This window comes from Mus caroli, unplaced genomic scaffold (assembly GCF_978045245.1).
Source record: "Mus caroli unplaced genomic scaffold, Mus_caroli_1 scaffold_7, whole genome shotgun sequence".
Classification (NCBI taxonomy): Eukaryota; Metazoa; Chordata; class Mammalia; order Rodentia; family Muridae; genus Mus; species Mus caroli.
Window position 1 is genome coordinate 112,625,137 of NW_028227262.1, and position 12,985 is coordinate 112,638,121.

General features: G+C 43.1%; 1 protein-coding gene across 7 annotated transcripts in view; it reads left to right on the forward strand.

Annotated features, from left to right (window-relative positions):
• The window catches only part of Dgki (diacylglycerol kinase iota), a 449,800-nt gene that overhangs the window by 241,820 nt on the left and 194,995 nt on the right, over positions 1 to 12,985 (forward strand). For all 7 annotated transcript variants that reach the window (XM_029478766.2, XM_085840737.1, XM_029478767.2 and 4 more), the window contains 2 exons: positions 4,379 to 4,461; positions 6,397 to 6,457. In XM_029478766.2, the coding sequence (XP_029334626.2) occupies positions 4,379 to 4,461; positions 6,397 to 6,457 (144 nt within the window). The remainder of the gene's footprint in view (positions 1 to 4,378; positions 4,462 to 6,396; positions 6,458 to 12,985) is intronic.

Consider the following 12,985-nt stretch of genomic DNA (forward strand, 5'->3'; position numbering starts at 1 on the left):
ATTGTTTTCTACAAATTTAGGCTTCTAAGGGTCAGATTGGTTTGGAGAGAGAGCCCAGGGTTAGTAAGTAATTAATGAGGGCCCTGGCAAGACTCCCAAGGGTACACAGTCAAGAGTACCTAATCACATGATCTCTACATTGTTCAATAGTCAGTAAGTTATTATACCTGGGAGTGGAACAGGAATTCATGAGCACTGTCCCCACACCCCAACTCCTATTCAAGAAAACCAGACATGGGTATAAAAGCTGCAGGCCTTATGTTTGGCATGCAGCATGTGAGAACTGTCACGTGCTTGCTGGTGACAGTTGTGTAAATGACTGAGTAGATTTCATGACTCCTTTCCAGTGTATCCCATTTGTGTGACCAGTCACCTCCATTTCATTCATTGACCCTGGGAGAGCACTAAAGTAGCTTATCTCAGTGTTAGAGGCAGTTGGTAGGTCTTATTTAAATGTGTGAGTGTTTAACTTTACGAGCGTCTAGCTTGCATGCCCCACTCACCTGGGTTGCTTTAAAGAAATGCTTTTGCTCAAATTCTTTTCATACCATATTATGGAAATGAAGTGTGTGTGTGTGTGTGTGTGTGTGTGTGTGTGTGTGTGTGAGAGAGAGAGAGAGAGAGAGAGAGAGAGAGAGAGAGAAAGAGAGAGAGAGAGAGAACGTATTTGATGGCTTCCTCAGTCACTTTCCTTGGTCTTTCTTTGATAGCAGAGTCCCTGACTGAACTTGGAGCTCACTAATTTGTCTGGACTGGGTGGCCAGCACGCTTCAGGAGTGTGGCTGTCTCTACCTCCCCGGTGTTGAGGTTCTAGGTGTGTGCCTGTCTTTTTAAGTGTGTGCTGGGGATTAAAACTCAGCATCTTGACCCTTCCATAGCCAGTTCTTTATTCCCTCTCCCACCCAGCACTGCTGTTTAATGGATGTTAAGTCTATTCCTGCTTAGAAGAAGCCAAGCACTGTTGCAGAGGTTATTTCTGCTCAAGTCCAGGGCTGCTGGCCCAATAGACTGAGCCGAGAACAAACTCTTTGGGGGGCGCAGAAGGAACAACTTGCCAGGCTTTGTCAACATTCCTCCCTTGGACAGATACATTAAGATATTAGGAGTTCCAGTGAACACAAGTTTAAAATGAGCAAAACTGAAGCCATGCAGCTGATCAAACCTTTTACAGAAACTTTAGGTTGAGCAAACCAACCTTCCTGCACTTTATATTTTCCTTTCTCAAAAGCTGTTAATTATCTCACATTGTCTGCATAATAGGAGAAGCTGAAATCATGATGTGTGTTCTTACGTAGCAGAGGTGGGAATTTGTAATTAACATCGGCCTTTCAGACTGCTTTAGGAATGAATCTAAGATAGAAAAAACGACTTTCTGTCCAGCCAGTGGGATATGTTGTATAAAGTAGTTGGTCATTAAAGTGATGTTTATGTTACCTATTTAATGTTCAATGTGATCAAAATAATCCTGAATGCAATTGGTAGCAAGGCTCAGGATGGAAAGAAAGAAAATGCCATTCATGTTGCTGGCATAATGTCCTTAAATCCATGTTTGCGATTGACCAGGAGCAAAGTATTTCATTTGGCGAGGCCAAAGGAGGTGTTCTGATAATTAAGAATGAAATGTTATTCCTAAAATTGCAGCAGGCATGCGATAAGGTGGAACTTTTAGATTACAGCTTTGGGGGATCCGAGGAACAAAAGACCTGCATTGGCTCCTGTAGCATCCCTCACAGTAGTGAGATAATTACCAGGCACATCTGACCACAGGCAGCAGTGTAATTGAACAAATGGATGTACAAAGAGCAGAGAAGAACGGGAGCAGCAAGTACGAAGGTCTCTTCTGGGCTACATGCTGTGCTAGATGCTTAACCGTTAGCGGCCAGTTGATTCCCTAATCTCCCTGGACAGTCCCTTTTCATTTACATACTGCACCTGTGCCAGAAGCTAAGTGCTCCCCGCCACACAGAACAAGCCCCTTGTTCTCACTCCAGGGTTCTTGGCTGGGGCAGCCCTTCCACACGCAGACCAGTTAGGCAAACAGGAATGGTTTTTGAAACGATCATTGCTCTGCTAAAGGAACGGTATTGTACTTGACAAGCTTATCAAATGATCAAGCCATTACTTGCTGTGGTTGATAAAAATGAATCCGTTTGCTCAAGTTTAAGGCTCTGTTGATATTAATTCAAATATTGCCGCAGACCCTCTGGGCCCCTTTGTCTGTGTGGAACGGGTCTCTAGTCGCAGGTGGGCAAAGTGTTGGATGAGATGACAGACAGATGCACACAGGAGAGGTTGTGTAGAATATGAATGTGATTTGTCAAATCGAGCATCAAACTTTTTATACAGAAGACAATAAGGAAGTTGGGTGACACACTCGCAAGGTACAAAGAGGTTACTGGATTCTTACATAAAACAGAGGAATGCAAACACAGAAGGTCTAACAGGAACCACCTGGGATAGAATTCATTGTTAATAACTGGGATCAAAAAGGGCTCCACCTAAGATTCACTTAATCTTAGAAGCCAGGGTCAGGGCTTCGTGCCCTTGACATAGTTCCTATTTTAGTCTGTTGTATAGTCCACCTTCCCCCTAGGCCATTGTAAATACATGTGTATGGGTGTAACTCAGCTATAGTTCTAAGTATCTATTCTGGTTTCTCCTTAGGTCTGAAACTTCCTTCTTCCTAGGTGATGGTAAATTCCTGTGTAGGGCAGTGACCTAGCTTTTATTCAAAGTGATAGTGTGGTACCAGAGGCAATTCTGAATGTCACTGAATAGGCAACATTCTTCCTGAATTCCAAGCCCATGGTCTGCTCAAGGACTTTCTAGGATGGTTGGAACACTGGTGAAGGCTTTAGCTATGACAGAATTCAATCTTAAAAGGCACTTATAATAGGATAATACTAAAAGAGAGCATGTGGATCCATACACTAGACTAACGCGGGAATGGAAAATTAATGTATGGGTTAGAGAGAACGCCAGACTCCAGGAGTGAGTTTCCATGAAACTCTGCTGCCTCGTGAGTAGCTTCCAAGCCTCTCTGCTTGTCAAGCTGACTCGACCAGAGTGCGTGGCAAAATATATCATTTGTTTCTTTTTTCCTTCAATAAACTTTAAGAAGCATCTCCTAAACTTAAAAATATTATTTGTTCCCCCCACCCTGTAAACTTTAAGAAGCATCACCTAAACTACCCTTTGCCTATCACATTATCTCTATGAATGCCACAGTTTCTTAAAAAAAACCACATCAGGTGACTGAGGAAGGCTTGGTTTAAGCTAGCACAGGCATGCAGAACAGAAAGAGCTAAAATAGGATATGACAGTATTAGCTGATGAGCCAGACTATGTCACTTAACATTAATTTTTAAACTTTATCATTTGGATTATTATTTTCCACATACAATATGAATTTATGGGTAATATTAGCTATCTGTGAGTTTATTGAAATAATTTTTCTATGTGAAGCCAAAGTATAAATGAAAGCATATATTTTTTATATGTAGAAGTTTATTTCTATTTGTATATATGACAATTTTATTCTTGATACAGGCTGTTACTGTATAATCCAAACTATTTGAATTCACAGCCTTTTGTCTCTGTATCTTGAATGCTAGTATTATGGGCCAGGGTCACCATGCCAGACAAACATAAAATGTTTATATATGAAATATATTTATACTTCCATTTTGTCTTCATCAGTGAGAAAAGTTATTTCAATAAAACTACAATGAATGAATATTGCCTGTTTTTCTGTGTTCAGACAAAGTAAAAACTGATGTTAAATGACATAGCCTGGCCACTTTCTATATAAACTTTTCATCATTACAAAATGATGTCAACCTCATAAATACTGTTAAGCACACACCACACATTAACACAATCAAGCCTTACAGAAGTGGGCTCTCTCCATTCCATATTAAAGAGAACACACAGTAAGTCTAATGGAACTACCCAGGTTGGACACCCATCTCACCTGGGCATATACTCAGTCCAGGGATACGTGTGTACATACATACAATCAAAGCTCACGACTTTTACTACCGTTCCCTATGGTTTGTAGTCAAATATTATTTAAAGGATTTGCCTGGTTTTAGTGTGTGTGTGTGTGTGTGTGTATACCTACTAAGGCCACAGGCATCAGGTCGTCTTTGCAGAGCTTGAGTTATGTGCAGTTATGAGCTGCCATTGCAAGCACTAGGGATGGATTTGGGACAGTCTACAGGAGTGCTATGCATTCTGAAGCCCTGTGCCATCTCTCCCGTCCACTTAATTATGATTTAAGAGAGAATGAGTCTGTTCTTATTTATTATTGTCATTATTATTATTATTTAGGTGGGAAAAATGCCTTTTGTTTATTTGCTTGTTTATTCCTTTATAGGGAACCAAAGTCCTACAGATGTTTATGTGGTACCTGAATCCACGGCAAGTCTTTGATCTTTCTCAGGAAGGGCCAAAAGATGCGTAAGTCTGGAAACATCCTCTGTAATATGGCCGTAATATGGACCATTGGAATTGGGGTCAAGGCTATTTATTATCTGATGGCCTGGTGAAGTCTTTTCTGTTTGTCTTTCATTAACTTTCTTACCTGCATTTTGCTCTTCTTGAAACCTCCTGATGCACCCCCCGCATGCTGTCTTTGCATTTGTTTCCACCAAATTGTTGGATCAGTGCCTGCTGTATGCAGGACTGAAGTGTATTCTTAGAAAGTCAGGGAATGAGAAAGGACTTCTTGCTTGTCTGGTTATGCGTGTCTGATTTTGGAGACATGCTTAAACAGAAATGTGAGTTTATAACCCAAAGGGTCATGAAATGTTTGCATAAACTTTCATTCTGGAGAGACTATGTGTGTATGCATCCAGAATGTGTATCTGGGGATATGGGAGAAAGGAGAAGAAAGAAGAGAGAGAGGGAAAGATGGAGGGAGGGAGAGAGGAAGGGAGGGAATCAGAAGGGAGGGAGAGGGGGTGGAGATATGGAGATGAACTTCGGATGCTGCAGTTCAGTGAGGCAGGCATTTCAATTTCTGTTCTACCCCCCTTTCTGGATTTCTGTGTTTAGTTGGAAGTGTTGAAAATAAAGTCTAGATGTACATGACCCAGTGTAGAAACAAAGAATGGGGCATTTCTGTTCCTGTTTGATTCATGGTCTTAAATCCATTGCATTACTGAGATAGTTCAGATGACATTTGAGTTAGCAGTTTTTTTTAATAAGCAGCGATGTCAGTGTGAAAGAGATGTCAATATGGAGCCGTGCGTGGTGGCGCATGCCTTTAATTCCAGCACTTGGGAGGCAGAGGCAAGTGGATTTCTGAGTTCGAGGCCAGCCTGGTCTACAGAGTGAGTTCCAGGACAGCCAGGGCTATACAGGGGAAACCCTGTTTCAAACAAACAAACAAACAAACAAGAGATGTTAATATGGATGGTTTCTAGGGAATGGTATTCCTGTATAAAATGAGTAAATTAGATATTTTAAACATGTAAAGAAATAATGACTATAAACCAAATTTCTAATGTTTCCTTCTCCAAATTTCTTCGCCACCAAGGTCTGCTGTGAGACTTCTTTATTTTAATGTTTCTTTATGTGCCTCATTGGCTTGTGGTCTTTGGATTTGATATTTATTAATATTTTTCAATCTCTTAAGTTAGACTTTAAGGCAAGAAGTATTTTCAGGAAAACTTACACCATTTATTACGTGTAAGTAGATGGTGGGTTTCTGGAGCTGAGCTACCAAGGCCTTCCCTCAGCAGGAAGCTTTGCAAGCCAGAATGGCTGTGTTCTCTGGAAACCCATCAGAAAGATGAAATGATCTGACTCCCAAACAGGCACATTCAAAGTAAAAAGACGCCAGTGGGTTTCCCCCACCTCAGCCTGAGCGGGGAGGAAAGACTGAGCAGGCAAGCTAAGGTAGACTCATGCTCACTGTAGTAATGGTCGTAACCAGTCTTCTCTGTCTTTCTCAGCTTTCAGTTTTTCAAGGATTGAGAGTGAGAAGTATAGATTTGAAAGGTAAACAGACTCAGGGAAAGCTAATCAAAATGAAATAAGGAGGAAACATAAAGATTACTGATTATCATCAGTCCCCACCCCCACCCCCCCCGCCCCGAAAAAGGAGAGAGTGACAGAAAATGGAAAAGAAGAAAGGAAGTAACCTAGACAACAATATAATGTGGATTGAGAGGATGGGGAATTATGGGAATTCTCCCATCCTGGGTTGGTCATAGAACACCTGAGACCAAGACATGTGGTTTCTGACTCAGTGGCAGGAGTCAGTTTGCCTTGGCTCTGTGGGCAGTGGAGGAACAGGAATGTTCTCTGTGGGGAGTCCCCGTGCATTTGCCCCGAAGTTCCTCTCTACAGAGAACCGTGTGCTTACCTTGTCTTCCATTCCCCTTCCAGGCTGGAGATGTACAGGAAGGTACCAAATCTGAGAATTCTGGCCTGCGGAGGGGATGGAACGGTAGGTCCTTGAGAGAGAATCTGTTCTCTCCCTTACCCATCTATCTTCCTGACTGGGTTCCCTGGGGGAGTTTTATCTTCAGCCCCAGTCTCTCCTGTCCTCTCAAATGAATGCCTGTCTGATGAGAGTCATGAGCCCCGAGGCTGAGAAGGACTTTCCAGTCCTCCAGGGAAGCACTCAGCCTTTATGTCTACGATACTGCACCGTGTTCTGTTTGCAGAGTAAGGACACTGCTGTCACTGGATAAAGATTTTCACAGATGGCTAAATCCCTTTTTTCAAATACTAGCTGACATATTTCCACTTATCCTTTCATAGCTGTTGTTTATTAATCAAAATTATTTTAAAACACCCAGTACATAAAAACAAAAATACTACCGCCAGGCCTCACTGTTGTTAGTTATTTTTGATGGTAGCTTTTTTACTAAGGCAATCTGCTGCCTCATTGTGGTTTTGATTAGCATTTTCTTGAATATTAGTGGTGTTGGACTTTCTCACACAGACATGTCCTCCATTGTTGTCTTTTGAGAAATGCTTATTGCGGTTGATCTTTTTAAACTGGATTGGGCTTCTGTGTTTGATCTCTTTAGAATTCATTATTCAGTCTGCATATTAACCCTTTGTCAGATGTATAGTTTGTAGAGTAGATAAGTAGAAAAACAAATGTATAATAAAACAAATAAACAAATATAAAACAACGATAGACAAGAGATGCAAACATTGCTCAGTTGTTTCATACCATAGTTGTACATGCCATAGACTGATAGTACATGATAAAGCATGGTTGCTTTCCATGCAAACAGCATATGGGATCTAGGGTTCAAACTCAGGTGGCCAGGCTTGTGTGGTAAGCACTTTACTCACGGAGACATCTGCCAGGATCACCTACCTGCCCTGCCCTTGGCTGCCTGTCTTGTGTTTTTCATTTTGCTGTTAATTTTCAATTAAGGGAAATTTTGTTTTGTTTGTTTTTATTTTCTTTTGCTTTGAGACAGGGTTTCTCTGTGTAGCCCTGGCTGTCTTGGAACTCACTCTGTAGACCAGGCTGGCCTCAAGGCACAGAGATCTATCTGCCTCTGCTTCCTGCATGCACTACCCCAGCCCAGCTTGCTATTTCTTTATGGGCCAATGAATGAGATAGCTCAGCAGGCAAAGGAGCTTGCAGCTGACCTGATCATCTGAGGTCAATTCCTGGAACCCATATGGTAGAAGAAAAGCTATGACTCTCAAAAGTTGTCTTTTGCCTTCCACATGCAGGCCATGGCACAAGCACAGAGCACCCACTGATTTCTATTTTCTCTCTCTCTTTCTCCCTCCCATTCTCTCTCTCTCTCTCTCAAAACTTAAATAAATAAATAATTAAATTTCTTTTATCCCTGTTGTTTCTCTCTTGTAGTATTACTTTTTTCCCCCTGCCTTTACTTGAGTTTCCTTAAACCAGCTGTTTGTGAATCAGTAGTTTAAAGATTTGCACCCACCTACTGTGGTTACTTTCATGTGCTGTGTTTTTACAGTAGGTGAGAGCCTGGTTTCCTGACAGCTCTCTTGGTGTTGGTGTGTGGCATCATCTGATGTGACCTGAGCATTGACGCTTAGGCTTTTATTAGGCTCCAGTCTTTGTGTTTTGGTTTCCCTTGTGCCTTTCCATAAAGAAACTCTTGAGAAGTTTCCCCACCACCTCTGCAATCGCTTTTGCTGTTTCAGGGTCAGAGGACTAGTTCCGGCATTCACCGTTGGTGTGTTGCCACAGTTTTCTCACTAGAGGGCAGTCGAAGCTCATGCTTATCCTAATCCACACGTAAGTAGTTCAGCTTGAACCAGGTTATAACCTAAAAAAAAAAAAAAAAAAAAGGCGATCAACTCTGAAACCTAGCTGTAGATCTGGGCTTCAGACACCTTATCCACAGCAACTTGCCTGTGCTCACAGACACCAGCATCAGGCCTGTGGTCACTCAAGTTGCAAAGCTGTTTCGTGCTATGAACTGAAGAAAGTACTGGAGTAGCTCCATGACCGGTGATGCTATGTGCTGTGAATGAATAGCTTAAATAGACCTATGGCCTAAGACAACTAGAATCAGATGAAGGTAATGCTGGCCCAAACACAAGCCTAATAGAATGGGGACTTATGTCTATGTTGGCACCAAGGTAGGTCCAGAGGCTCTTTTATTAGCACAGGCCTTGGAGTTGAAGTTTTTAAAACTTTCTGAGTGTCACGCCTGGCACTGGGTTCCAAGGCCTAGCTAGTGCTAGAGTCGTTAATGTATCCAATCATCAGAAAATAGAAGCTTACTCTGTACTAGGCTGGGCTAAGATTGGAGTAGTGTTGGGTGTTAGGGAAGGCAGTTTTAATGCCGGATTGAATTGTACTCACATTCCCCATCTCAAAGGGCCAGTGCAGTCTCAGGTGTGAGGCTTACGCCATAGCCAGAAGAGATGCAGGCCAGTATATGAGCCTTTCGTACTGGGGCTAAAGGTAGTAGCTAATGGTGCTGACGTATGACTGGAGGCTCTTTCCTTGAGTGCTTGCTTGGGCATGGCTGTGCCACCTTAAGTCTGAGGTCAGAGATGGCACTTTGGCCACCAACACTGGTGCTAAATTAGGTCTCACAAACATAGGGACCTGTGCAATCTTGGGACATCTCAGACCAATTCTAAGGCAGGCAGTGGGGAAGCCCAAGACTTGAGTCTGCCTTTCTGGAGTACGGGTCTGTTTCAGACAATGGGGCCATTAGTTGGTGAGGTCTAGCCCAGTTATGGGTCTTTTGATTTTTCGCCGATGTTAGAAACCATTTTTGATGCTTAGTACTGAGCTTGAAGTCAGAGTCCTGGGCTAGCTTTCATGCCCTGCCAGCAGGTTGAGCCTGATTTGGATGCCTGAGTCTGGAAAGTAGAGTATAGTGGAGGTAATTCTTGCTCCCTGAGAACCTAGAGTCAGGGGCTCTCTTACATCTGGTTTCACTCTGGTAAGACTGAAACAGGCTTTCAGGTCTAACCTAATTTCCTCCCCTTTTCCAGGTTAGGCTATCTTTGTCCCCAGCACTTGGAACTGGCTCCTTCCTGTCTTCTTCAGTGTGCTTCTTTTTTGTTGTACTTTGACCAGGCACTGAGACACCTCACCTGAGTGAAGGTAGTGTGGTTCGTGGCAGCTTTTCAAACTACCATATGGGTGAAGCAATTATCACTGGACAAGTTTTCCCCGCCACTATCTGGCCACGTTTCTATTTGCTCTTAAAAATGGGTTATATTTAATAAGGAGTATGTGGTTTCTGCTGAAATTCTGTGTTCTTTTTGTTGTTGTTGGAAGGAAAATGTAGAGCATTGGATAAGACAGTGTTGCCTCAGAGGTCAGTTCATTTCGTTGGCATTTATTACTTTTTTTGTTTGTGTGTGCATGCTCATTTATGTTCAGATATGTATGTAGAGGTCAGAGGTCAATCCCATGTGTCTTCCTCCATTACTTTCTACCTGGGCGCGCTCTGTCTGTCTGTCTCTCTCTAAGACAGAGCCTCTAAGCCCTTCACTGAACTATGGCATGCAGCTTTGGCTAGACTGGGTAGCCAAGGTGCCCCAGGATCTTCCTGTCCCTGCCCCTATCCCTCCCCAGTGAGGAGATATAGCGCACGCACCACCAGCCCCACCCTGCATTTTAAGTAGGAATTGGGATTTCCATTCAGATCCTCAAACTGATGCAGCCAGCCTTGTGCTTCCTGAGCCCTCTCCCCCAGCCCCTCCTCTGTGTTATTCGTGAGGAAAGTGCAGAATCCGTGTTTATCATGTCTCAGATCTCCCCTTGGCCTCTGTCTCCCTGCATTTGGCAGAGATGGAGAACAGTCAGGGAAGACTCGTGTTCGTTTCCTGTGCTTTTTCTCCTGGATTTGGAGTCTGATGTTTCAGATCTCAGGATGTGTTACGGACCGTCTTTGATTTTCCCTGTACTCCCCCAATGATGATGCTTTATTCTCCAAGCAACAGGATCTCCTTTCATAGCCTAGGAGCTCTGGGCACACACTGGAGTACATTATATGCTGATGTATACATGTCATATTGCTAATGAATGAACCTGGAATAGGGAAGATCAGTGGTTCCTTGGGCCCTTGCTTAGTGGATTATCCTAGTTGAGAAATTAGTATTTACCCTTCTTCAAGATTTACAATTATTAGCTTGTAAAAATTTTTATAAAGTCTTGTAGCATAAAGGAAAACACATGTGTTTTAAAAACCCGTTTGGTGGTTGGTTTTCATCAACTTGACAAAAACCTAGACATATCTGGGAAGAAAATGCCTACATCACAATGGCTTATAGGCAAGTCTGTGAGACTTGATAAATGGTTGATGTGGCAAGGCCTAGCCTATTGTGGATGGTGCCACTCCCCTTCTGCCGCACCCCCCCAAGTGATCCTGGGTTGCTTAAGATAGCATTCTGAGCAAGTCACAGGGAGTAAGCCAGTAAGCAGCACTCCTCCTCAGTCTATCCATCAATTACTGCCTACCCTCTTTGAGTTCCTGCCATGGCTTCCATCAGTGATGGACGGTGGTTGAGATGTGCAAGCTAAATAAACCTTTTCCTCCCCAAGTTGCATTAGGCCATGCTGTCTTTCATAGCAGTAGATAACAAAGCCATCCTGTCTTTTCCAAAGTGTATTCGGAGATGGGTTTCGTCTCACAATGCCTGTTAAGTCTGCAGTGGTTACAAGGTCTGCAGAGACATGTTTGGGGCTATGCGAGTGCAGGAGTTGAATAAGTCTTGGCCTCTTTTCTTTCTACTCTGAGGGCCACAGCTGATGTCCAGGATAGATGAGAAAATCATAGCGAATTTATTTAATTCAAGTGCTTCAGTTTGAGGACCTAAAGATCCAGGGAAAATGAATCCCTTCTGCGCTTAGGTATGGGGAGGATGACGGTGGATGCCCAGCAAGGCTGGATGTATATAGATCCTTATTGGACTGCCTGCAGCATCCATTCCTCCCCGGTGTGGGGCAGGGCCCCTTCTGCATGTGGGTCTTGTGACCTTCTCCCAGATGAGGTAGACAGATTTTTCTATGACCGGCTCCTACGCAGAAAGTCAGGGGGAAATTAGAGTTGTATTTGCAAGCTTTATAAATTGCTTCAGGGAAAGGGCTTCTAGCCACCTCAGAGAGGGTGAGTTCTAATCTCTGTCACTGGCCGTGGCAAGAGTGAGGGGCAAGAAAGAGGAGAGTCACCGGAAATCTTTGCTCTCTGTGTCTGTCATTTCAAAGCACTCACCATGCCAGAGAGAGGTTGGGTGATCATTTGCCAAGTTCCGATGTTATAATAGAATTTTACTAGCTTCCTATATTAAGAAGTACATCCTCTGGCGAATATTCTTTGTGGTGTCAGCAGCTCCCAGGATGACCGATTAATGAAAGGTGAAACTCATTATGAATCTTAGCTACAGTTGCCTCCCTTATCTTACAAGCTGCTTTACCTTCCTTTGTGACTTCAGCCTCCCACACTCCTTTTCTTTAAGTTTCAGTGACAACCTGACACGTCTGTTGACCTGGGCTCAAAAGTTCTTTTTTTTAAACTCAAATCCATATGCATAGCCTACTTACCATCCCTAAGCTGCAGATCTTTACTTACTTACTAGGGCGCCTCCCCTCTCCCAGCCCCTCCCAAGTGGGACCCCCCACCCTCTTCTCTCTTTTGTTTTATCTGCTAGGCAGACACAAATTCCAAGAAGCAGGGGGTTAGGTCATGCAGTACTGAAGCCTTCTCTTCAGGCAGGTAACTATTTTGAAAGATGAGGTTTCAGTACTTACAGGACAGGAAGGGAGGCAAGCCCCTTGTCCTATGTGAGACAATTATGGAGCTTGAGATAAAGTCCCAAAGAAAATTGAAAAATAATAGAAGAATAGAAAGGTAAAAGGTTGATCTGTCAGGAAAATAAACAGAAAACAGGCTTCAAGACACAGGAGGAAGCTGAATTTTAAGAAGAGACTGCACAATTAACAACCATTTGAGACCAAGAAACAATGGTGTCTTCAAAAAAACAAATTTCAATGGGGGAAACCAAACCAAACCAAACCAAACCAAACCAAACCAAACCAAACCAACCCAACCCAACCCAACCAACCCAGAGTGGTGAGTGGAACCCAGTCATGTTGTGAAGAACTGCTGAGAGCCAGATTCAATCCCAGCATTCAGTGTCGGTGAGCTTCTTGGTGCTGTTGTCTGTCGCCTGCCCCTCTGATACATAGCTGACCTGCTTCCTCTGCTGTGTCCAGTCTGGTCCTTTCTTCTGTCTTCTCATCATACACATCACCGTTAATCACTACTAAACAAGACTGTTCCTTTTCTTCTTAGGCACTTGATCTGTGTTCCTGACTTCACTTGTCATGTTGTTCCATGGAGTTTACAAATACATGAGTTTCTTTTTGTTTTGTTTTGTTTTGATTTGGTTTTTGGTTTTTTTTCGAGACAGGATTTCTCTGTATAGCCCAGGCTGTCCTGGAACTCACTTTGTAGACCAGGTTGGCCTCGAATTCAGAAATCCACCTGCCTCTGCCTCC